Source organism: Pelodiscus sinensis, chromosome 12 (assembly GCF_052426305.1).
Source record: "Pelodiscus sinensis isolate ZL-2025 chromosome 12, ASM5242630v1, whole genome shotgun sequence".
Taxonomy (NCBI): Eukaryota; Metazoa; Chordata; order Testudines; family Trionychidae; genus Pelodiscus; species Pelodiscus sinensis.
The window spans coordinates 14,744,020-14,770,713 of record NC_143063.1 but is presented as its reverse complement, the minus strand read 5'-3'; the positions used below and the strand labels follow the sequence as shown (position 1 = coordinate 14,770,713).

At 45.2% G+C, this 26,694-nt stretch overlaps 1 protein-coding gene across 7 annotated transcripts in view; it reads left to right on the top strand.

Moving 5' to 3' along the window:
* Positions 1-26,694, top strand: part of DUS2 (dihydrouridine synthase 2) — a 79,722-nt gene that overhangs the window by 16,187 nt on the left and 36,841 nt on the right. For 6 of the 7 annotated variants that reach the window (XR_012906751.2, XR_012906752.2, XM_075940318.2 and 3 more), the window contains exons 4-8: positions 13,158-13,249; positions 14,445-14,488; positions 16,277-16,341; positions 22,796-22,839; positions 26,274-26,339. Coding sequence is in view for 5 of the 7 variants with exons in the window: in XM_075940318.2 (XP_075796433.1) it covers positions 13,158-13,249; positions 14,445-14,488; positions 16,277-16,341; positions 22,796-22,839; positions 26,274-26,339 (311 nt within the window). In the remaining 2 variants the exon portion in view is untranslated. Of the gene's footprint in view, positions 1-13,157; positions 13,250-14,444; positions 14,489-16,276; positions 16,342-22,791; positions 22,840-26,273; positions 26,340-26,694 lie in introns of those variants that run through there. The other variant, XM_089781447.1, reaches the window with a different exon arrangement.

Sequence of the window (26,694 nt, the reverse complement as noted above, 5' to 3'; positions counted from 1 at the left end):
CATTCCAGGTCGCCTTCACCATACTTCTCGCCTGAGCCTTCCCCACCTGCATGTCACTCAGACAGGGGGCCTTATTCCTCTGCATATAGCAATTCTCATAGACGCTCCTGCTCGAATTACTCCTATAGATATGATTGTGTCTCTCCACATAGATCTCGCTCGCCGACCTACTCTCCTCCCAGATCATATCAGAGCAGGCATGGCAGCATATAAGCATCAAGGAGATCATCTCCTGACTATGATTATCATGCTCATAGGAGTTATCATGCCCCTATAAGGAAGGGCAGATCATACTCCCACTCTTGCTGTTGCCATCAGCCTTATCATAGATGATCTTCACCACATGCTCCAGAATATCAAAGACCTCAGTCACCGAAGCCGCCCCTTCCCACGTCCCCCTCAGTATCCGTCCTTTCTGATCCGGAGGAGGGTCAAATTTCGGATACAGACGAGCACACGCCTGCAGCTTCCCCTGGGGATGTCCAGTCATCCTCCCCAGATGACGCAGTTTTCGTGGCGGATCCTTCACCACCGGATGATGCCCGTGAATTCCAAGACCTATTCAAGAGGGTGGCACAGTCGCAGGAAGTTCAGCTAATGGACGTGCAGGCGAAACAACATAAGTTGTGGAAGAACTTGAATCCTAGGCATCAGTCCAGAGCAGCCTTACTGCTAGACGAGGCAATTCTAGAGTCGGCTTCAGAGATCTGGAACACGCCGGCTTCAGTTACCCCATCGTGTAAAAGGGCTGAGAAAAGATATTTCATAGCAGCTAAAGGGGCAGAGTTCCTGTTCACTCACCCCCAGCCCAAATCACTGGTGGTGGAGGCAGCCTTGCAAAGAGCCCACAGGTCGGAAATTCAGCAGCTGACAAGGATTCAAAAAAGCTAGACATCTTTGGACTGAAGGTGTATTCTTCATCCACGCTTCTCCTGCGTATCGCTAATTATGCGGCGCTCTTGTCCAATCATAGCTTCGATACCATTGCAAGATTGACGGAAATTACACAACGAATCTCCGAGGCTGAAATTGCACAACAGGTACTCCTCCGTGAGATAATTCAAGAGGGCTATGCATGTGCCAGAGCAGGTCTGCAGATTGCCAGTGACATGGCTGACACAGCGGCGCGAACAGTAGCTACGGCAGTATCGATGCGAAGGGCCTCATGGCTAACAACGGCCGCAGTACCCAAAGAGCTACAATCCAAGGTGGAGGATCTCCCATTTGATAGGATTAAGCTCTTCGCGGAAAAAACGGATGACGTACTCCATACAGGGAAGGACTCGCGAACAACCTTACATACTCTCGGAATGTACGTCCCACCTTTCTGCCGCAGACGATATTTTCCGTTCCAAAAACGTTATGACTATCAGTTCCGGAGACAACAAAACTGTCCTTATGATAAAGGTCATTCTAAGCAGAGGCCACAGCGCAGACGTCCTCACCCGGCTAGAGTGAACAATGCCGGGGCGCCCAAACAGCAGGTTTGACTTCCATGTCGAGGGCGTGCTGAACACTCCAGTTGTTGCCAGAGATGCCAAGCCCATTTTTCATCACAGACTGCAACCCTATTACCATCAATGGGTTGCTGTAACATCAAACAAATGGGTATTGGAGGTGATAAGATCCGGTCTCACCATCCCATTCACATCCCTCCCTCCTGCCACTCCACCATCCCCCTCCCTTTTCAGGGACCCATCTCATGAGGATCTTCTGCAACAAGAGGCTTATCGCCTAGTATCCATCGGAGCGATAGAGAAGGTCCCAGAGGGCTTCAGAGGAAAAGGGTTCTATTCACGTTATTTCCTAACGCAAAAGAAAACGGGGGGATGGAGACCTATTCTGGATCTGCGCCAGTTGAATTGCTACCTTCGAAAACAGCGATTCAAAATGGTGACGCTCATTATGATCATCCCAGCTCTGGACAACAACGATTGGTTCGCAGCCCTCGACCTACAGGATGCGTATTTTCATATAGCAATACATCCTGCATATAGACGATTCCTGCGTTTCGTCATAAAGGATGAGCATTTCCAATATCGTGTCCTCCCATTCGGACTGGCTTCTGCTCCATGGGTATTTTCAAAGACCCTTGCCGTCGTTGCTGCGAAACTTCGGCGACTGCGAGTCATCATATTCCCTTATCTGGATGACTGTTTCATAAAAGATACGTCTCAGGAAGAAACATCCCTCATGGTCACAACGGTCAGACGAGTGTTTGATTCTCTTGGAATGATTGTAAACGAGTCGAAATCGACCCTCACTCCAACGCAGAACATACAGTTCATAGGGGCAGTTCTCGACTCAAGGATGGCAAGAGCCTATCTACCGAAGGACAGATTCCAGGAAAGAAAGGACTTGGTCAGTCTACTCGGCAAGGGCCCAGTAGTCTCGGTACATACCTGTCTGCGTCTCCTGGGCCACATGGCTACAGCCACGTTTGTCGTTCCCCATGCACGCCTCCACCTGAGAAACCTGCAACACTGGCTATCAACTGTGTATGTTCCGGGAAGACACAACATTCACAAACAAGTTTCTCCTCCGCTCCACGTTCACGTGTCTCTGCGCTGGTGGACCAAGGCATCAAACATTTTGGTGGGAATGCCTTTCCACAGACCGATTCCGTTGGTACAACTGACGTTGGACGCTTCCCTCATCGGATGGGGTGCACACACGGGCGACGAACGCATACAAGGTCGCTGGTCTCCTGCCGAGAGGCGTCTGCATATCAACAGACTGGAGTTGCGTGCAATGTTCCTGGCATGCAAACACTTCCTTTCTCACCTGAGAGGCAAGACAGTCAGAGTGCTTACGGACAACATGGCGGCGATGTATTACCTAAACAGACAAGGCGGAGCAAGGTCACATTCCCTATGCACAGAAGCGGTATGGTGTTGGAACTCGTGCATAAGGAACAATATCATCATAGCAGCATCCTACTTACTTGGCATAGCCAATGTCATTGCTGACTCCCTAAGCAGACACTTTCCCGTTGACCACGAGTGGGAGATAAGGCAGGATGTGATTCAGGACATCTTCAACAGATAGGGTACGCCCCTGGTAGATCTGTTTGCAATGGCCTCCAACAAGAAGTGTCGCCTTTTCTGTTCCAGAGCAGGGATCGGCAAGGGATCCCTAGGCGATGCGCTACTAACCAACTGGAAAAAATCACTACTGTACACGTTTCCTCCAATAGTTCTCATTTCCAGAACACTGGAGAAGATCAGAACGGAGGCAGCAATGGTGATACTGATAGCACCGGCCTGGCCCAGACAAGCTTGGTATCCGTTCTTGCACAGGATGTCTCTATGGCCTCCATGGCCTCTGCCTTTATACCAGAACCTTCTCTCTCAAGAACGGGGTTCTCTTCTACATCCCAAGCTAGAGATGTTACATCTGACAGCGTGGCTCCTAACTGGCTCAAACAAGATGAGAACCTTTGCTCACAGCAGGTCAAGTCCATTCTGATTCACAGTAGAAAAGATTCAACAAGACGTACTTACCTCGCTAAATGGCGCAGATATTCATCTTGGTGCCTTCAAAACAACGTCCGACCGCTGTCTGCTCCGTTACACCAGGTCCTCGAGTACATGCTTCACTTGCGGACTTCAAAACTCTCGTTGGCATCCCTTCGTGTTCATCTATTGCCCATCAGTGCTTTCCATCGTCTGATACAGGGTTTTTCATTGTTTTCACACCCGACCACCAAGCGATTCCTCAAGGGTCTAAATAATATAAGTCCACCTCGGAGACCTCCTCCACCATCGTGGAATTTGGACTTAGTACTCGAAACGCTTATGTTTCCCCCCTTTGAACCACTGGCATCCGTAGCACTGCAGATGCTAACTATGAAGACTGCTTTCCTGCTTGCAGTTACATCAGCGCGCAGAGTCAGTGAGTTAGGAGCGATGATGTCGACTCCCCCATTCACATTGTTTTCAAAAGAAGCAGTGACGCTACCATTGCACCCGGCGTTCACTCCCAAGATCTCCTCGTCGTTTCACATCAATGAACCGATTGTACTTCCTTCTTTTTATCCAAAGCCGCATGCCTCAAATAAGGAGGCTATGCTTCATACACTGGATGTCAGACGTGCCCTTGCCTTCTACATAGACAGAACCAGACAGTGGCGCCGAACAGATAAACTTTTGGTATCAACAGCGCAGCGATCCAAAGGGCAGGCACTTTCAACTCAACGCATAGCTAAGCTTATCTCCCTCTGCATAACCACATGTCACTCTATTCGTAACAGACCGTTGCTCTCCAATCCACGGGCACATTCAACTAGGGCAGTAGCAACCTCTACGGCCTTTTCCAGGGGAGTTCCCCTAGCGGATATTTGTAGAGCCGCTACGTGGGCTTCAAGTACTTCTTTTATGAGACACTATGCCATAGTGCAACGATAGGTGTCAGACCACGCGGTGGTTTCCGCAGTCCTGTCTTTTACAGGCAATAATTAATTGACCCGGAGCGCTGGTGTTCCGGTTACTGCTATACAGTCACCTAGAGTGGAGCACCCACGGGGCCACTCGAAGAAGAAGAACAAGTTACTCACTCTGTGTAGTAACGGTGGTTCTTCGAGATGTGCCCCGTGGGTGCTCCACGACCCGCCCTCCTCCCCGCTCCGGGTCTCTCCCTTTGATTTATCATTTCAGGGACCGAGTGGTGAGAGGAACTGGCAGGGGGGCCGGTCTGCGCTTGTGATCAAAGGCGCGAAAGCCGCGCGTTGCAGGGGGCATGCGCAGACCGGCCGAAGATGGCTCTGAAATCTTCCGACCAGCGGCGCCAGGATGGACCTGACACCTAGAGTGGAGCACCCACGGGGCACATCTCGAAGAACCACCGTTACTACACAGGGTGAGTAACTTGTTCTTTTATAGGCTAATATTTATTCACTATTCAATTCGAGGCTTTGTAACGTGTAGTTCTCATGAAGGCCTTTTATTTAAGAATATTTTACAATTTGGTGATTTTTGTGGGCAGCTGTGATTAATACAAGGCACTATTTTGCTATACGTATTTCTCTTCACAAATGTTTTAGAATACTGCAGTAATCCTTTGGGATATAGCGCATGGATTTTTCTGCAATTCTTTCCAGAGTACCTGGCAGTCAGTTGGGGAAGAGGAAGAACATGTATGCTTTCAGTCAGTTGCACCAAATATGTATATTCTTTTAGTCAATTACAAAAAATTTGAGATGCTGTCAGATTATTTTAGGCTCAGAATGTTTTCTAAAAACAAGGTTTAAAAATTGTGGGGTTTTCTCAGTTGGATTGAAGTCATTTTAATTTTAGTAACAGGTGAAGGTAAGAGTTGTCTGGAATCCAGTATTTTCTTGGGGTGTCCATAAGCAACAGGAGAGTGAGAGCTGGCGAGTGACAGTGACTAGTTCACACGCATTATGCAAGGTCAGATACATTCATGAGTAATAAAGGTTCACATCTTAAAATACTTTTCACTCTTATTAGAAATTGAAATAAATTAAACCTATTAAACTCAATCTTAATGCTCCAGTTGTCTTTGATATAGCTTACAAAGGCAAATAATAAAACTAGTTATTACCAGAAACTAACCTGAAAATCAATGGACATGTGTTTTGTTTTTTCCAGAGTTCAAGTTATATTTTTAAAGGTGAGGCTGCTTAATAATGAAAGCTCTACCATAGGTGTGGGCAAAAGCCTCTCAGAGGGCCAGATGGGGCCCACCTAGGGCTTTAATCTGGCCCACAAGGAAGTTTCAGGCCCTGCCCCCTAGTTCCTTGCTTCCAGCAGGAGAGGGGTGCAAGCCCTTCAAACTGCTTCTATTTAAAGGGCTCCACGTCTTCCCTGTGGCTTGCCTAGCAGTGGCTTGCCTAGCAGATGCAGGTGTTGGGATTTGAGAGTCAGATGCTGGGCAGAATCAAGGGTCTTCCATACTTCAATTCAGTTCAACAAGACTTTATTCAATGTGCACAAAGGGAGAGACCCTGGTACTAAAATTAGCCAGAGCACCTCCAGCAAGGAGCCCCTCCCCTTGCTGTTTTATAGCACTGGCAGTTACATAACAGGTTACATAACAAGTTATATAACACAAACTTCTAAACCAATCATATTCAATCTTTCCATATATGGCTTTATTTGTCACATGTTTGTACTTCTGCACTCCACATGTTGAGTTCACCCCCCTCCTCTTGGCCTTTTTTAGACCGTTCCTAGGGTGGTGAGCCACAGCATGCTTCTTTATGCATATCTACTTTCCAAACCACATTTTGTTTAAAATGAACACATGCATACCCTTCACAGATAAGGTACAAGCCCTTTAAATAGAAACAGCTGAAGGGGCTGGCGTCTCTGGCTCCCTAGCAATGCACTAGAGGCCTGGGAGCTGAGAGCCCTCTCAGCTGTTTCTGTTTAAAGGGCTCTCCTGTTCCTTGAGTGGCAAGCCCTTTTAAGTGCTTCTATTTATAAAGGGCTGGCATCTTCCTTGTGCTTCCCAGGCAATGTGCTGCCTAGCAGCAGGAGGGAACAGGAGAGCCCTTTAAATAGGAACAGCTCAAAGGGGTCCTGCATCTCTGGCAATGCACTAAAGGCATGGGGAGCTGCAAGCCTTTTCAGCTGTTTCTATTTAAAGGGCTTTTGTGTTCCCCCAGCTGCTAGGCACCGGGTTGCCTGACAGGCACAGGGAAGATGCCAGCCCTTTAAATAAAAGCACTTAAAAGGGCTGCAGCTCTCCTCCCCTCCTCCCCCCTATGTGTTGTTAGGAAGCCAGAGATATGAGCCCCATCTTGCCCAGGAACACAGCAGAAAAAATCTGGTTTGGGCTGGTTAATGGTTTTATTTGGGAGTGTTTTTTAATGAATTAATAAACCACATGCATATACCATTCATTTCACTAAATAAATATTCTAAGAACATAACATAAGAACATAAGAACGGCCGTACTGGGTCAGACCAAAGCTCCATCTAGCCCAGTATCCTGTCTACCGACAGTGGCCAGCACCAGGTACCCCAGAGAGGGTTGACCGAAGACAATGATCAAGCGATTTGTCTCCTGCCATCCCTCTCCAGCCTCTGACAAACAGAGGCCAAGGACACCATTTTATCCCCTGGCTAATAGCCTTTTATGGACCTAACCTCCATGAATTTATCCAGCTTCTCTTTAAACTCTGTTATAGTCCTAGCCTTCACCGCCTCCTCTGGCAAGGAGTTCCACAGGTTGACAACACGCTGTGTGAAGAAGAACTTCCTTTTATTAGTTTTAAACCTGCTACCCATTAATTTCATTTGGTGTCCTCTAGTTCTTCTATTATGGGAACTAATAAATAACTTTTCTTTATCAGCCCTCTCCACACCACTCATGATTTTATAGACCTCTATCATATCCCCCCTCAGTCTCCTCTTTTCTAAACTGAAAAGTCCCAGTCTCTTTAGCCTCTCCTCATATGGGACCCGTTCCAAACCCCTAATCATTTTAGTTGCCCTTTTCTGAACCCTTTCCAAGGCCAAAATATCTTTTTTGAGGTGAGGAGACCACATCTGTACACAGTATTCAAGATGTGGGCGTACCGTAGTTTTATATAGGGGCAGTAAGATGTTCTGGGTCTTATTTTCTATCCCTTTCCTAATAATTCCTAGCATCCTATTTGCCTTTTTGACCGCCGCTGCACACTGTGTGGAAGTTTTCAGAGAACTGTCCACGATAACTCCAAGATCTCTTTCCTGATTTGTCGTAGCCAAATTAGCCCCCATCATACTGTACGTATAGTTGGGGTTATTTTTCCCGATGTGCATTACTTTACACTTATCCACATTAAATTTCATTTGCCATTTTGTTGCCCAATCACTCAGTTTGGTGAGATCTTCTTGGAGTCCCTCACAGTCTGCTTCTGTCTTGACTATCCTAAACAGTTTGGTATCATCTGCAAACTTTACTACCTCACTGCTTACCCCTTTCTCCAGATCATTTATGAATAAGTTGAAAAGGATTGGTCCCAGGACTGACCCTTGGGGTACACCACTAGTTACCCCTCTCCAATCTGAAAATGTACCATTTATTCCTACCCTTTGTTTCCTGTCTTTTAGCCAGTTCTCAATCCAAGAAAGGACCATCCCTCTTATCCCATGGCCATGTAATTTACACAAGAGCCTTTGGTGAGGGACCTTGTCAAAGGCTTTCTGAAAATCCACGTACAGGCAGTCCCCGGGTTACGTACAAGATAGGGACTGTAGGTTTGTTCTTAAGTTGAATCTGTATGTAAGTCGGAACTGGCGTCCAGATTCAGACACTGCTGAAACTGACCGCCAGTTCTGACTTACATACAGAATCAACTTAAGAACCCCAGGCGTCCCCAAGTCAGCTGCTGCTGAAACTGATCAGCAGCTGATTCCAGGAAGCCCGGGGCAGAGCAACTCTGCCTCGGGCTTCCTGTAGTCAGCGCTGGTCAGTTTCAGCAGAAGCTGACTTGGGGACGCCTGGGGCAGAGCAGCTGGGGTGCTACTGGACCAACCCAGCAGCACCCCATCTGCTCTGCCCCAGACGTCCTGATTCAGCCGCTGCTGAAACTGACCAGCAGCGGCTGAATCAGGACCTGGGGCAGAGCAGCTGGGGTGCTGCCGGGTTGGTCCAGTAGTGCCCACGGGCGCTGCAGGACCAATCGGCAGCGCCCCAGCTGCTCTGCCCCAGAGTCCAAAACAAAAGCCTGGTCTGCTGGGGGGGGGGAGCACACTAGCTGCGCCCCCCCCCCAGCAGACCAGGGACACGGGGAGCAGAGCGGCAGCGGGGTGCCACGCCTCTGAGGCTTTGCTCTGGCAAAGCCTCAGAGAGAGGGACCCCGCCATGGCTGCGGCTTCAGTCTGGGTGCTTGTGGTCTGCTGGGGACGGCCCCCAGCAGACCACAGGCACCCGGACTGAAGCCGCAGCCGCGGGGGGGTCCCGCGCCTCTGAGGCTTTGCCAGAGCAAAGCCTCAGAGGCGGGGAACCGCCGCTGCTGCCGCTCCAGTCTGGGTGCCTGTGGTCTGCTGGGGACGGTCCCCAGCAGACCACAGGCACCCTGACTGAAGCCGCAGCCGCGGGGGGGTCCCGCGCCTCTGAGGCTTTGCCAGAGCAAAGCCTCAGAGGCGCGGGGAACCGCCGCTGCTGCCGCTTCAGTCAAAGCGGCAGCAGCGGCGGTTCCCCGCGCCTCTGAGGCTTTGCTCTGGCAAAGTCTCAGAGGCGCAGGACCCCCCCGCGGCTGCGGCTTCAGTCAGGGTGCCTGTGGTCTGCTGGGGACCGTCCCCAGCAGACCACAGGCACCCAGACTGGAGCGGCAGCAGCGGCGGTTCCCCGCGCCTCTGAGGCTTTGCTCTGGCAAAGCCTCAGAAGCGCGGGAACCCGCCCGGTGCCCCTGGTCTGCTGGAGACGGTCTCCAGCAGACCAGGGGCACCGGAGCAGCTTACGAACGGGGCTTTCTCGCCCCGACTTCCGGGGCGAGAAAGCTCCGTTCGTAAGTGCGGATCCGACGTAAGTCGGATCCGCGTAAGTCGGAGACTGCCTGTATACTATATCTACTGGATCCCCCTTGTCCGCATGTTTGTTAACCCCTTCAAAGAACTCTAATAGATTAGTAAGACAGGATTTCCCTTTACAGAAACCATGTTGACTTTTGTCCAACAAATTATGTTCTTCTACATGCTTCACAATTTTATTCTTTACTATTGTTTCGACTAATTTGCCTGGTACTGAAGTTAGACTTACCGGTCTGTAATTGCCAGGATCGCCTCTAGAGCCCTTTTTAAATATTGGTGTCACGTTGGCTACCTTCCAGTCATTAGGTACGGAAGCCGATTTAAAGGATAGGTTACAAACCACAGATAATAGCTCAGCAATTTCCCATTTAAGTTCTTTTAGAACCCTTGGATGAATGCCATCCGGTCCCGGAGATTTGTTAACATTAAGTTTTTCTATTTGTTCCAAAACCTCCTCTAATGACACTTCAATCCGGGACAGTTCCTCAGATTCATCACCCACAAAGGACGGTGCAGATTCAGGAATCTCCTCTCTAATTTGTGTTCTGAAGTGCTCCTGTGTTTCAAGGAGTTTCAAAAAGTTAATCATTGGAAATTTTAGTAGCTTCCTTCAAGAAGTAGCTTTAAATGCCTAATAACCTATCTCTTTACAACTGGTTTTGATAAAAATATTTAGATGCCATTTTTATAGTCAAATGTAGGAATCTTTTGTAACTCATAAAACATAACTGAATATGCTTAGTATGGGTGGGAGGAAAAACAGGGATTTAGATACAGTAAACTTCCGATAATCCGGAAGGGGGGCTGTGAAGGATCGGGAGGGCGGGGTTGGCGGGGAATGGTGCGGCATAGGGTGAACCCTCAGCCGTTATGCAGGAAGGCGGGGGAAGCCCCGCGCAGCCGCCGGCGACAGGCCAGCTGGGGCTGCAAGCAGTGCGGAGCAGCTCCAATTGTCCGGCTGGCCGGAGCACTTCCGGGTTCCAGTTGGTGCCGGACTATCGGGAGTGCCAGACCACTGGGTGATGGACAGTTGGAGTTTTACTGTACTATTTCATGGATCATAAGTCTGGAAAGGGCCTCAAAGTCATTTAGTTTAGTCCCCTGCACTCATGGCAGGGCTAAGTATTAATTTTCAGTGCCTTATGCCTTTTCATGAAAGTGATATGTGCTCTACAAAACTAAAATGATCAAGTATTCACTGGAAAATGTTACATTAGTAACCCGCACAATTTTCTTCCCCCCTTTGAGCTTTTCTATAACAGCTCTTAATAAAATCTGTGGCACAGTTGTTTCTGAAAGAGTAGTACTTAAGTGGGGGGATAAAACATGTGATGGTCATTAAAATATGACCTACCGCCTGCGGCCCCACCCCTTCTGCCTGAGGCCCCGCCTCCTTCAAGGTTGTCCTTCAAGGTGTCAGATTTTAAGACATTTAGGGCTTTTAAAAACCAAATCAATAATTCAAACTGTACTAAGAAACTGCTGGGAAGTCAGTGGAGAAGAATCCATGTCTGATCCTATTCGTAGGGCTGCCAGACGGTTGAACCAAAAATACCGAACAGCCATCCCCCATCCCCCCAAAAAAACACCAGGGAAAAAATTCTGTTGAGGGTGGGGAGGGGGGCAAAAAAAAAGGACTGCTGCGAGACTTAAGCAAAAAAAAAAAAATATTAAAACACCATGGCCCCTTTCAGAGTGAGTGCAAAGTTAGAATAGGGATAGGAACAGGAGCATTGCTTCCCCTTGCTCTTTAGGCTTTTTGCTGGCAGCCATTTTGTATTCTTGTTCAAGCCAGAACTTAGCTTCCCTATGGGACCAGGTAATCATGGGGACTGGGAATGTCAGGGCCCGGGAAGTGGGGGTAGGGCCTCGGCCCAGGCACTAGGGTTGCCAGGTATTTTCGCCTCCTGGCTGTGGAAAAAAAAATCAGAAAATAGGTGTCATTTTAGGTGTCTGCTATTTTCTGAATTTTTTTACCAGACAGGAGGCGAAAATACCAGACTGCCCTGGTCAGTACCGGACACCTGGTAACCCTATTCATAACCACTACCTACCTCTGGGTTCTGCATCAGCTTTAGGCCCTGGTTGGCTTGAGGTGCATTGTTAATAGCAGAGGCAAAGGAATTTAAAAATAAAACAAATTTGAACCTAACATTGTCTTTAGAAGAGCTAGCAAAGTGTGTCATTTACAGAACAGAAGAACTGTTCTGCCCTTCAGGGAAATAACTTAGAATTGTTTCTACATATGCTTTCATAAACAGCTTTTGTTAAAAATTAAATAACTAGGATGCTCAGCAGAAAGTTTTGCATTTCATCCCCTGATTCTAAAACCACAATGTTTTTTGACAAATATCTGTGTGTGGGCTAAAACACTGGCTGTGGTGATTAGTTATCTGTGCTGTTAAATTTGTATTATAATACAATGAACTCATCAGTCTAGCTGATTTTGCATATTTGTATGCCAACTATACATCCCAGATTTTCTGGGAAAGTCACAATTTTAAATACACTGTCTTGTTGTCCCCATAAAGCACTAAAATGTCCTGAAAATTCCAACATATTGGCTGGGGGGGGGAGCCCCAAGGCTCCCCACCAGATCCAGCTTGCAGGGAAGAAGTGAGCCAGAAATGGCTCTGCACACTACTCTTTCCCTTCCCCTGCAGTTCCTGGAGGTTGTCCCCTTTCTGGCCAATGGGAGCAAAGTGGAAAGCCTCCAGGAAGTACGTCCCTGCAAAGTTGGGGAAGAGAAAGGGCAGTGTATGGAATCTGGCCAATAGGAGCAGCAGGAAACCATGCATGCCTGAAAGCGGCACGAAAGCCAGTAAGTGACCCTCCCACCCCTCATGCCGAGACCCCACACTCCCAGCCCACTCACTCATTCACTGCCCTGCTGAGACCCTGTACTCTCAGCCCACTCATTCACCACCACCACTGAGACCCCGCACTCCCAGCCTGTTCAATCACCATTTCCACCCCGCACCACCGGCCTACTCACTCACCGCCCTGCTGAGACCCTGCACCACCAGCCCCCTGACTCACTGCCCTGCCGACACCCCGATGGTCTCTCTTATGCAGTGATAGGATGGTCTTCTAGGGCCCAAACCCCTCACAATTGGTAGAGGGTAGTGGAATGAGTTCTTAGAGGGGTCAGAAGACTTGTTCCGTACCGCTCACCCCACCTCGTAACTCCCCTCGAATGGTCAAATCTGTTCTCAGGGACATCCTACAGGACCTAAACCCCTCCTAATTGGTAGAGGGTGATGGGAGGAGGGTGAAGGGGTCACATGATACCCTTTACTTCCGGCCATGTGTCCCTCTTGACACCGAAGTACTAACTCAGGTGTGGGCCTTCCTGTGGAAGGTGGGTAGGGCCTAAGAGGTTGGGGGTGGCTAATGAGTTCACGGGACGTGATTAATGCTTGATTGATGGTAGGGCCCTTATATCATGTGCCCCCATTTTTGGTTCAGAAATTATGATATCTGTACATATATGGCTCAGCTCTGCATTGTTTCTTGATAAGCTTTATGGATTCTGACATTAAGGACTGCAGACCTATTTGGTAGAATTTCATGTATATGCACACTGCATTTCTTAATTGCTTCATCAGGCTTATTTTGTGATTATATTTATCTATATTTATTTTTTTCCATTTTTGTGTCTCCTATTTCATGTAGAGGTGCTTGAAACAGTGGATTTTGTAGCTCCTAACGAAAGAGTTGTTTTCAGAACCTGTGAGAGAGAGAGAGATTGTGTTGTCTTTCAAATGGTAAGATACCAAGAAAAGTTACGTTTCTGAAATCAAAGTAGATTACTTTTTACTAGCACTGTACTGAGATGTGTCTAAATACAGTTCTTTGCCAGATGTTTATCAACTCTCAGATTTCTCAGCTAAGGTTATTCTTTCGGGACTCTAATTTCACACTGATGGTATTTTAAGATTTCTAAACTATTTTTATACAAACTGCCATTAGTAAGTTTTCAACAGAATAGGTATCCAACATGTATATTGAAGGCCACAGATATAACTTATTTCTAGAGCAGTGTTTCTTAAACTCTGCTCCTTGGAGCCCCAGGGTTCCATGAGACATCTCCAGGGGCTCTGTGAGGTTGACAAACTGGAAACATTGGTAGGTACAACACACACAATCAGTGGACCGCTGGAGCTCTGAATAAATTTTCACGCATGTAAAGGGCTCTGGAGCCCAAAAAGTTTGAGAACCGCTGTTGTAGAGCATGTTATCTTAGCCATGTGTTCAAACATACTAGTATCAAAACTCAATTACAATGAAATATGTATTCTACCATTGTTTGTAATATAATTGAACAGAACACATAGCTATGACATTTGTGTTTAGTAGAAAGTTTTAGTAATGATTAGCTCTTTTTAATCTGCATTCTTTGTTTTCCTTCTTCACTCATTTTGTTAACTGGCTCATATGTATATGTAAGTGATGTTTAATGTTTCATAATGCCATACACTTCACAGAAGAAAGAAGGACACTGTTCTGCCCCAAATAAGTTTTTTGATAGCTCAAGTAAGAGTCAGTGGGGAAGGATTACAGGACTGCAGTCACACTGTTCTCAGTTAAGGCATGCCTGTGTCATGGTAGTTCAGCCAAGACTTGGATATTTATAAGAAAAAGGAACAGTATTTATTACAAATATAATGTTTTATTACATTAAAACAAAAATTCAATCTAGACTTTTAAAAATGCAGGATATTTGTGTTACGTAGTGGGCCCTGATGCAGCTTAAAGTTAAGTACATTCTTCACCTCACACATTATGCTGACTTCAGATAATTTTTAACTGACTGATTTTGCTATCTACTAGTGAATCTGTGTTAGGTTTCACATATATCCATTCTGAATGGTGTATAAAATGTGTATACCTACACAAACGCATTTATTATAAAACAGTATCAAGTAAACAGATATTGATTATATCCTTTTTGCCTAACAGGGATCAGCAGATGCTGAGAGAGCCTTGGCCGTAGCCAAGCTTGTGTAAGTTGTCATAAAATCTTATCATAAAATAATTTTTCCCCATGGCTTCCAGAGATGTAAATTTAATCTGTAAGATTAACTTTTTGCTTTTATCCAATTAGTGCTATCATTTGAAACCAGGCATTAAAAACTTCTGATACAGTTGGATGTATTTTTCCCTAGTCTTTATTGTTATATATTTATAAGTCTTGAAAGGGGAAACAAATATTTGTAGAGATGAGAAGTAAGGTATAAGAGCCCTGTGTGATTAGCAGAGCTACCAAGGTAAACAAAAGTTCCATATCCTGGTGCCCAGCAAGTTGCAGCAGAGTTCACTATCTAGAACAAGGATGGAGAACCTATGGCCCAGGAGCTGGGACAAGCACCCTGCTTGCCAGGATCTGGCTCCAAAGGCCCAGGGCTCTCCCCAGCATTGGACAGGGCCATGCTGGTGCTCCAGCTCCATGGCTACCTGCAACTTTCCCCATAGGCTGGAGTGCCAGTGCTGTCTCCCCGCTGCGGGGGCCAGATCTGATCCATGGGCTGTGCCTGGCAGGGGAGGAAGGAGCACCACTTGCTGCTGCTCCCCCACCCCCAGCTGGGGAATGGTAGCACAGCAAAGCACCTGGAGACTTTTCCCCCATCATTCCTTTTGGCCATAATCACGACCAATAGAAACAGCAAGGGGCGTTGCCTGGGAGCAGCGGGAGCCATGTATGTCCCCAGGGAGCTGCACCCGCACTGTGCTCCTGCACACCCCACCCTACTCCTGCACCCTACGACCCACTCAGCTTTCCCTGCCCAGTTCTGCACCCTTCCTCCCACCCAGATCTCACACTCTAAGCCCACTTCCTGGCAGCCTTCTCCCACATACTGAACCCCTCACACACATACTGAGCGTCCCACCCAAGAGCGTAGAGGGACCCACAAAATCTACTGGCCTGGGCCCCCGTCGGCTCTGGTGTGTGAGGCGAATGTGTGGCGTGTCTTTCTGCTTTTCAGTCGGGGGCCACATCAGTGAAGATTTTGTTTTGTTTTGCTTCTCATGTGTGGCCCCCGACTGATTTTTCTGTGGGGTCAGTGGCCCAACCCCCAAAAAGGTTCACCTCCCTCTCCTTCCCTTGCCCTCCTCCTCCCCCCGCCCCTCCCAATCTAGAAAGATCAGCAGGGGAACAGCATGAACTGCCTGTATTCCTGTTCCCATTCACAGTAATTATTATTTTCAAGGAAGCAGCTGCTCAAGCAATCAGTTTTCATGTTAGTAACTGCTGTGCAAGTTGGTAATAGGCATGCCAGGTCTTTGTCCGCAACATGTTTTTCTATGGGTGCTGATAAAGCCCTGTTGGCCAATTACTTGTATTCTTCGTGATTTTTAGTGCTCAGCCAGATAACGTACGTTAAATAGAAGAAAAACATTTGAAGTTTTGCTTCTGAGATGGTGAAGAATTTAACTTTTAAACCCACATAAGATCACCTAAGAAACATTTCTCATGATTTCTCATTTATTTTTGAAAAAGTTTATAAAACAATATAGTGCTGGGCTTGAGTATGTAGGGAGAACATCCTAACTTCCCTTAGACTCAGCGTCTTTGAATTCTTTCATAAAGGCAAATTAAATTCTTAGATGAGTATTGAAGTGGCTGGGTATAAACTAGTGAGAAGATGAAAGATTCAGAGGTTTGGAAAAAATTGCCAAACTTCAAATCCGTCTCTGAACTCCTTAGAGATGGAGTAGGCTCTTTGGTGAGATGCTTTTTTCCTTTTCTAGTCTGGAATATTTGCAAGGGTTTTTTGTTCTTTTCTTTTCAGAGAGAATGATGTAGCTGGAATTGATATCAACATGGGCTGTCCCAAAGAATATTCTACTAAGGCAGGTTGATTTTAATCCCTTTAAATATTCTCTTTTCCTGCTGAGAAACACAGTATGCAACACACATTCTGGTCTTGGCACATTTTTATTTGTTTTACCCTGTTCTTAATCTTATGACTGTTCAGTTATTTATAGTTGCACTTAATCATTTTATTCTTGGCTGCAACTGTGATCTCTTGTCCTTATTTGTGAATTATTAACTGTATTTGTCCAGCCCATTAGAAGCATCAGTCATTTTATTGTTACCCCCTATCCTGGTCTCAGGCTGAAGGAGGCCAAGCTGCCGCACTACTCTGCATCCCAACCAGTTGGGAGGCCTGTCAAGCCTGGCTACAGGGCTGGCCTGCTGCAGTCTAGGGCTCTGGCCTATGGCCTGGCCAGATAATAGCTCATGTGTCCTGCCCTAGTGCAAGGCAAAGCAGTCAAAGGTCCTGGGGCTCAGGCCAATGGTTTGGCTGAGCAGCAGTTCACAGGCCCTCTTTGGTCCATACTGTACTTCAGTGCCCCAGCCCTGAACAGGGTGGGCAACAAGCAAACAGTTAAGGGCTAAGCCCTGCTGGCAGGCTGAGCAAATAGTTAAGATCCAACTAAGGTCTGGGTGGGGCAACAAGAACACAATTAAACAGTTCAAAGCTTAGGCCTATCTGCATGCTGAGCGGTGGTCTGGTCTCCTCGCTGGTGGAGGGGTTTTTACCCTGACAGGGGCAACCTGCCATCCAAGGTGAGGAGTAGCAAGGGGGGACACAGGCCCACCTGCTCCTCTGCGTCACAGCCCAGGGCCCTAACAGTGGCAGTGTGGGCTGCCACTGGGTCAGAGGAGATCCTGACCTCCACACACTGCCCAGTTGACCTCCATTTCCTCAGCCGACCCAGTGTCGGCTATCCCTGGACTGCTTCCTGGTTCCCCTGGGGCCTACCTGGCTCTCAATCTCTGCTCCTCTGTGTCTGCCAGAGACAATGGTGCTAGCAGAGCTTCCATGGGCTGTGGAGGTCAAGCAGCAGTGCAGGTGTCGCAGCCCAATCTCCTGGGCCCAGCAGGAGCCCTGGCCATCCAGGCCAATCTTTGGGGCTTGGCGACAACTGTGTCAGCCCTGGCCATTCTTCTGGGCCCATGGTGGCCCAACCCAGTTGTCTGGGCCTGGCAGCAGCCCAGGAAGCCCAGGCCAGTACTCCCTTCCAGGACGGGGCCTTCCTCTTGGGAGAGCTGGGGCAGAGTGTCTGGAGTGCTCTGTGGCTCTGAGCTTGTAGTCTTATACTCTCAGCCTGCTTCCTTTGAGTGGGGCTGGGGGACTCTGACCCTGTCCACAAAGACGTTTTAGGGAGCCTTTCTCCTTCCAGGTCAAATGGAGGCCAAACTGCCTCCCTACGCCCCTTTTTCTCTGATTTGTTAGCGAATATTTGGGGTCTTGCAGACTATTTAAATTAGCAGGAGAATTTGATGAAATTCAGGTGTTTCCTAGGTGCTATCCTGCTTATTTACAAAAAATGTGCATGCAGTCATATTTCCCTGAATTAGGGATGTGAATGAGTAACCAGTTGCCTAATAAGCACCTTACCAAGTGATGCTTACTGGGTACCGGTTAACCGATACCCACAAGCAGCCCCTCACCCATGGCCCACCGTGGGCAGAGGGCTGCTTCAGTCGCATAGGAGTCAGGCGCTGGACACTCTGTGTGGGGGAGAGGAGGAGCTGGGAGCAGAAACTGCCCCCTCCTCCATGTGGGGGTGGGAGGGAGAAGCGGGATCCTGCTTAATCAGTTAACTGGTTAAACCTAAGTTTTAACTGGTTAATTGATTAACCAGGGTTTTACATCCCTATCCTGAACACAGTAGGAAGAAAGAGAAGGCAGTTTCCTTGAACAGAATTTCAAGTCTTTTTCCAGCCACTATTCTGCTCTACAAGAATCTTTGTTGGTGTCCTCCTAGGGCCATGCTAAGCATGCTTCTTTCACGCTTTGCTGGCTTTTCTACTGCAATCCAGTCACTCCCCCTGTTCCTGTTATCACCAAACAAAAGTGAATTTTATTGCTCACTCACTTAGGTTTACTGAAAGGCTGCTGGTATGCTCTTTAGCATGACTTCATGATTGGAAGGTCCTCTCCATCTTAAATAACTTTTCATGTTAAGGATTGCAGTGTCTTTGGAAGGCTGTACATGCTGGTTGTTAATCCGACCAACCTACTGACAGGACTAATTAGCTTGTTGCAGGAACAGAAAAGCATGGAGTCTTTGCTCTAAGCAGATGTAATCCTTCTTGGAATGGGGGATCGATGTGCTTATGTAAATGACTGCATTACACTTAGAATCAGAGGATTGGAAGAGAGGTCAGGATATCATTAAGTCCAACCCCAACTTCTCCAATGAAGGGTTATAAAACCCAGAATCTCAGTATTCTGGTTATCTTCATTGGCTAAAGAAATTTAGTTTGGTATTTCAACTTCCTTTGAATTGACCTTGACCTGGGATGGAGATCCTAAGGCCTGGAGCATGGATGTAGCCCCCTGCTTGTCTTCATCTAGCCCTCAAGGCTTGGGGCTTCCCCCCTTGCATCAGGGAGCTAGTGTTGGCACTCTAGCACTGAGCCCTCCAACCTGCCCAGACACACAACCCCCCTTCCTGAGCAGACCTCTCACCTGCAGCCTGCTCCTGCACCCACCTTTCAGCCCGGACTCTGCATCCCAAAACTCCACTCTTGCATCCTTCCAGCCCCATCAACCCACCCAACCCCAGAGAATAGGAGGGCCCACAAAATCTACTAGTCTAGGTCCATCCTAGGCACTTGTGTGTGACAGGCATGTAGGGAGTGTCTGCTTCCCACTTGAGGGCCGCATCAGTGAAGCTTTGGGTTAGTGTGGCTCCGGACTGATTTTTTTCTGTGGGTGAGCTGCCCCTGACACAAGAAAGATTCCCCACCCCTGGTCTAGACCATTTGGAGGATTGGGCTAAAGGAAAACTGATGAGGTTCAGCAAGAACGGAAGAATCCCAAGCAATGCTGCAGGCTGGGGACAGTCTGGCTAAGCAGCAATTTATCAGAAAAAGCCTTGGGGAATACAGCGAATGAGAAGCTGGATATGAGTCAACCGTGTGCCCTTGTAGCCAAGAAGGCTAACGACATATTGGGGTGCATTAGTATGAGCATTACCAGCATATCATTGCCCCACCCTCAAAGCCCTCCAGTGCCAGCTCCTCATCCTAGATGTCACATTGCCCCTCAGCGTCAGCCCCCACCTACCTATTAGAGCATCCCAGCACTAGCCCCGCCTCAAAAAACATTTTATCAAAAAATCTGATTTAAATAAAAACAATTTTATTTTTTATTTTTTAATTGATTTGTATCCACCCTGTTAGGATAATTTAATTTTGCTCAGAACATATTTAGGTTTGACATAATTTTCATATGTGTTTTGGGTGATTGTATGTTGGAAGAGGAAGATTGTTGTGCAATTCTGGGGTTGGATTTCTTGTAGTATACACAGATTTCACTCTTTCAACTAAAGGTGAAATTTTAAACCAATTTAACAAAAAAAGTCCAAAAGACTCAAATATATAAAAATCTTGTGATCCACAAAATGAATAAGCATATTCTTCAAAATTATTCCATATTTCCAGCAAAATGCATAAGCATATTCTTAACTGAGTATTTTGCAAGTCTGCTCTCCTATTTTACTTTAGACTGGTGTGGATATTTAATGTTGTTTAACTTGGGATACAAAATCCTGTTCAATCAGTTAACTGTTTAAACACTATGTTTAACCAGTTAACCACTTAAACGGGGTCCAGGAAGCAGGGGGGCTGCTCCAGCCCAGATGGATGCAGCAGGTGGACCAAAGTAGCTCATACAGTAATTATTTTTATAATGAAATATTTTTTTAGCATTAGGTAAAAATACAGATTTTGTGATATATTATTATAGCTAGTGTGTGATTGAGCTTATCTGTTTGAAATCAGACCATGTTGTATACTAACTAGCTTGTATGAAAACATAGTGGCTGTGTCTACACTGCACCCCTTTTCCGGAAAAGGGATGCAGATTAGACCCTTCGGAATTGCAAAATATCCCCCGCGGCATTTGCATTTACATGGCTGCCGCTTTTTTCCGGCTTGGGGATAAGCCGGAGAAAAGCGCCAGCCTAGACGCGATTCTCCGGAAAATAAGCCCTTTTCCGGAGGATTTCTTATTCCTACTTGAAGTAGGAATAAGAAATCCTCCGGAAAAGGGCTTATTTTCCGGAGAATCGCGTCTAGGCTGGCGCTTTTCTCCGGCTTATCCCCAAGCCGGAAAAAAGCGGCAGCCATGTAAATGCAAATGCCGCGGGGGATATTTAAATCCCCCGCGGATTTGCAATTCCGACTTGTCTCATTAGCATCCCTTTTCCGGAAAGGGATGCCAATGGAGACGTAGCCTGTCAGTTAAGTGGGGAGTAGTAAAAATGCCAAGGCTCTCATTGCCAGACATGTCCCTGTTGTGTACATTACCTTGAAATTGCACAGCCTGGATACAATCTGAAAGGGCTGCTGTTTTCCAGTAATGGAACATTTCTTTATGTGAAACTGTTTGGAAAGGAAAGGTGTTTATTTTTAGGCCACATGACCATAATGAGATGGAAGAAAGGTGGAGTTATGCATTAGGTCTGTTTTGTAGTAGATGAACCAAAAAAACATAGTGCCTTCTAGGATATTAATGACGAATAGTGCTTTTTCCCATCAAGAAAATTGTGTTCCTTGTGGACATTGGTTACTTAAGGAACATAAGAATATCAAAGTTGCTTTGCAATAAGTCATATTAACTTCAATTCTTGAGTTAGCTTAAGGTCTGACAGTGGTCGGTATCATGTGATTCAGATGATGACACAAGAAAACTTATAGTGGAAAACTATAGAGTAATCAGTTCCCAAGGGAAAGTTTCTTCTTAACACCTTTCAATTGCTTATTGAAGCATGAGAGTTTATATCCCTTTAAAAAGTGTTTTATCTGCTGTAGTCTCATCTACATAAATGTCTAATCCTTTTGTTTAAATGCTCTTGGCAAACCTTGGCAAACCTGTGACAGAGGTCCACTGGAAAATTGTGTCTTTTGTGAACAAATACTTGTTTTTATTACTTTTAAAGTTATTGCATTTCAGTTTCTTTGACTGCCCCTTTGTTCTTGTATAATGAGAAGGTAGAAAAGAACCTCTCTTTACCATATATTATTTTGTGTGCATGTATCATGCTTTCTTTTGTTCCTCTTCTCCCTAAACTAAACAGTTCTACTTTTTTTCTATGTGTCTGTTTTCATTACCAGTCTCTAGCCTTTATGTCATCCTCACGCCTGCCAATTCCTGCTGTGTTTTTGAAATAAGGTGATATTTTCTGGGTGCAATATTTTGGATCGTGGTGCATCGTTGAGTTACATAATGGCATTACAATCTCTTCAATGCTATTTTCTTTTACTCAGTATTTTCTTTGTATCTTAAATGGAACTTAACTAGAATTAATTTTTCCCCTCTCAAACTTGCACATATTTCTAATCATGATGAAAGGAAGGAAAGACTGAAAAAAAATCGTCTTCAGGAGATGCAAAGAAAGAGAAAAACATTTGGCATGCACCCCGATAGCTTGTTGCAATGGACAGAAAAAACAGCGGGAAAAGAACTGGAAACCTGCCTGGCTTCTGGTGGATGTTTTGCCACAAGCAACATGTTTTAATTTCAATGAATTGATTTTTTCTGACAGAAAAGTATGCCATCCAGAAATTTCCAAACCTATCTAATGTTAATACTTATAGTTAGACAAGTGGATGACTGCGTGTATGTAGACAGGGTGATTGGGGAAGAACATTCACATTTGAGGAGGCGAAGTTTGTATTTTTAAAATAGTAGTTTTGTGTTATCACTCACTCTTGTGTAGGTACATGGTATAGAAGACAGTATTGGGACTATTTGCATAGGGCTGATCAATCGATTGAATGGTGCTAGGAACAACATATGCATGGAATTTATCATCCCACTAGGAAGAAACAAAACAATCATAGTAAATGGTACCGATTTTGGAATTTCTGTCTGTTCCTTAAAGAAATAGAAAACAAAAACAACAAAAAACCTTCTCGGTGTTCGGTTCCCTAAGTTGGTGCTGCTTCATTTGATGACGTAATTTTATCAATAATGTTTTCATATTTCACCAAATAAGTACAGCTGTACTCTTTCACCAAATATATTTCATATTTGGATTCTCTTTTTAATTAAAATCCTTTTGTAGCCAAGCCAGTAAATGATATGCAAATAACGTTGTGCCCTAACTTTTAATTACTGAATACTGTAGTAATTAAAACTGCAGGTAAGCATTTTTGCTTGTATGGGAGGGTTTAGTTTTGTTGTAGTTTGCAGTTGTGTAAAATACTTTTTATGAAATGAAGAGTGTGTTGATTTTTTTAATGTGTGAAGTCTGTAATGTATTTTGTCATGTGTTTCCCCAGGGAGGTATGGGAGCAGCATTGCTGTCTGATCCTGACAAAATTGAGTGTGTAAGTATCCTGTTTGTTGGTTTAATATGCCCAGGAAAATATGGTGCTTATATATTTATTTTAGAGACTTGTGCATCCATCCGTCTGCAAGTCTTTTTGTTCAAGAACTCCTAAACAGCAAGAGCTAGGATCACTACATGTAGTATGCAGCTTCCTCTTGTCCTAACGTAAAGCAAAGTCAGGGTTTGGTTGTGCCAGGAAAATGGAATGTGCCTGGAATTTGTTTCCATAACATGGAACGGGAGGCGACTAAGTGGGGACAGTGAGTGCAGAGGACAGCTATACCGAAGAGTGACCACTGGGGAAGGGGGGAGCCACAACACCAAGCTTGTGGACAGGTGGGGATGGGACTCACTATCTTGCCTGCCTCCGGCCCAGGTAAGTGGCCCCAAACCCCTACACCTGGCCTTCAGCCCCATTCCGGGGGTTGGGGAAAGCCCTGCCAGATCCATGCTGTGCCTCTCCTTGAGAGCACCAGTGGGAAGCCCTGTTTTTTCAGCTCTAGTGTTCTTCCTGCTGGTCAGTCATGGTCAGCACAGCTGCAGCTGCCTCCTGTTTGCTGCTGGAAGGAGAATGCAACAGGCAGTGGCCAGCAGGTGGCGTTCTCAGACAGGGTTCAGAGGCAGGAAGACGGGAATCCACCTAGGCAGACTGTGTGTGATAGAGGGATAAGGGTGTGAGAGTGAGTGAGTGGTATGTGTGTCACCCCTCCCTATGTGCACCATAAAGCAGGATTGGGGCGGTGGTCTGCCAGCCCTGTCAGGCTGCAGGACTGAAACCATAATCTCTGGCACCTGCAGTGGGGCAAAATCTTGATCCCCGGTGGCTCTTCCCACACTGAATTCCCAGTGCTGTCAGGCTGAAGCCCTGATCCTCAGTGCCCCCTCCCTCCCAGCTGAAGCTCCAGTTCCCAGCACCCCTCTCTCCTGAGGGCTGAAGCCGCAAACCCTGGCAACCCCTGCAGGGCTGAAAACAGGAGCTGAGGGGCTGATTTCTTTAGCTTGAGCATTTTAAATTGCTAGAGAATGGCAGCCCATGATTCCCTTCTTTGCGCACAGCGCTAGACAGAATTTTGTTGATGTTTGATGTGCACAAGGCATATTTCTCACACAAGACACATGCCTTTGGTGGTGAGGGTGGCAAGGCTCCAGCTGTAGAGCCTCCATTTTCCTGGCAAAACTAAATCCTGACCCTGTTTTAAATGAGGATAAGAGGAAGCTTATCCTACCCGTGGGGGTGCAAAACGCACTTGGGAGGGAGGAGGCACGAAGGAGTAGGGAGCGCAGTAACAACCATGCTCCCTAGGGGAGCAGCCTCGCTCTGGGGAGTGCAGGGGTGGGGGCAAAGTGGTGTTGGCTGAGGAGTAATGGGGTCAAGAGGGTGTTGGCATGGGAATATGGTCACCCTAATCATGTAAGACTTGAATGGTAATTGTCTTGCTATACTCATCATTGGTGAGGCCTCAGCTTGAGTACTATGTCCATTTCTCACTTTGTATTGTCCAGAGGAGACCAGCAGAAATGATAAAAGGTTTACAAAACTTGACACGTGAAAAAAGGATTGCACGTTTAGTCTTGAGAAAAAGAAGATTAAGGGAGGGGCCTGATAAATCTTCAAATGAGTGAGGGACTGTTATAAACAAGGACTATTGAGAGATTTAGGTTAGATATTAGGAAAAACTTCCAAACTATTCAAATATTTAAGCACTAAAATAGGCTTCCAAAGAAGGTTGTGGAATTCTCATCATTGGAGTTTTTAAGAAAACTTGGACAAACATCTGCCTAGGTTTAATTGGTCCTGCCTTAGTGCAGGAGGTTGGACTTGATGATTCTTGAGGTTGCTTCGAGGCCTGCATTTCTGTAATTATACAATCCACCTCCTTCCTTTCAGGTGCCTTAATCTTAAACATGTATGCTACATCAGTTGCCATTGACATTGTAGAAGCCGTCACAGAGAAACCATATAGCATTATTTATAGAGTCTCACTACCTGTTGATGTAGCATATTAAATGCTGCTAGAAAGGGTAAAAAACAGTGCTCTATTTTTTACATGTGACTTAAGGAACAACGATTTGAAAATGCAACTAAGTATGTTTGCTTTAAAAAGAAGAAATATAGATACAATCTAAATGTCAAGCTAGAAATTTTATTTAAAAAATAGAGTATTTTAGCCTCATGGGGGTTGAAAAAGAGCTTTTTTATCTTGCATGCATACTTTCTGCTTATTGTAGAGATTTTCATGAAGACTGCTAGCATTTTATTACTACAGTTGAACATAGCTTATTTTGTAAGTAGAAGACTGAAAATAGGATTCTCAACTATTAATCTTTACTTAGCGTTATCAGTGTTTATCAGTTTTTATCCTAAGTCTATGTCTCTGTTGTAAGGTGATTATCATTTTAGAGAAATTGTTTTCTCAACAGTTGTGCATATTCTGAATATTCATTTTACCTAAATATTATTGTATTTATTAGGTGATTGAGGATGTAGTTGAACTATTTCCAATAACAAAACTCAAGTTTTTATGTTTAGTTTGCAAAAGTTGCTTGGGCTTATGTTCTCATGACCAGTTCAACTGCTCCCTAATGATTTGTCAGATAAAATAATTCTTAACAAAAATATTTAAAGGACTTAATTCAATTCATATTTGTAATTTTTCAAATTGTATTAACTAATTTTTGTTTTTATATCCAATACTTGAACAATTCAATTTTGCAGTAATATTAACAAATGTAATATCTTAAAAATTTAATTCTGAGTATGAATTTCCCTATGAATTCCATTTGTAGAGCCAAATCTTTCATGCTCTACTTATATTCTTTTAGCAGTGTCAGATTCCTTCAGCAGGCTTTGGAGACTGACTTTGCTCTTGGCTGGTAATAGTTTGTGTGTTAATGATTTTGCTATCTAATAATAATTTGAGCACAAGAAAGTTCAATATTTGCATAAACATAATTCTGTGTTAACCCTTAGCACTTTTTGTCTGAATTATTAATATGGACTCTAAGAACTACTCAAATAATTATTGAGCTTATATTGATTCAGTTTTTACAGAAACTCCAATAGCAGTGAAAAATCCACAGGCTTGTTTTCGAAATGTACATTAGCAATGTCACTCCAGCAAATCTTAAAGCCGATTAGCAAGATATTACTGTAGAAAATGGTGTCTAGAGACCCAGTGAAATCAGAAGAGAAAATAAAATAAAAACTGATTTGATTATAAATAATTTATCCAACCTACGTTTATATTTAAGTATATACAATGTATGTTCCAGTGGCATGTAAACATAAATACATGCATTTTAAAAAGTAATATTATAGATATGGGTTTTTATATATTTTTCTTTACAGAAGTGTTTAAATGTCTTTACAGGTTCAAAAACAAGATTTACTCATGTAGCTTATGTATAGTATTTATCCCTTCCTTTCTTTAGATTCTGAGTACCTTGGTTAAAGGAATTTGCAAACCAGTGACCTGCAAAATCCGAATCTTGTCTTCGGTAAGAATATGCTTTATTATGCTTTGTTCTGGTTATTGTTAACCCTTGGAGCCAGATTAGAATACTATAGACATTAGAATGAAGTTTTAACTAATTTTAACCCATTGGCTTAAGAGATACAGAAACGTGTACTTTTTTTCTGAAATAAGAGTATCCACACATTGACTCAGTAGGACAATTCCATATTTAGACAAGCTCAAGTAACTGACAGCGAATTTCTCGGAGAGTCAGGATGGTTGAATCAACTTCTGTTGGTGAGAGGCAGACTTTTATACAGAGCCCCTCTTTAGATCTTGGTAATGTATGCAGTGTGCCACAGTAAATACAGAGTGGAACAGATTGCTTAGCATAAGTA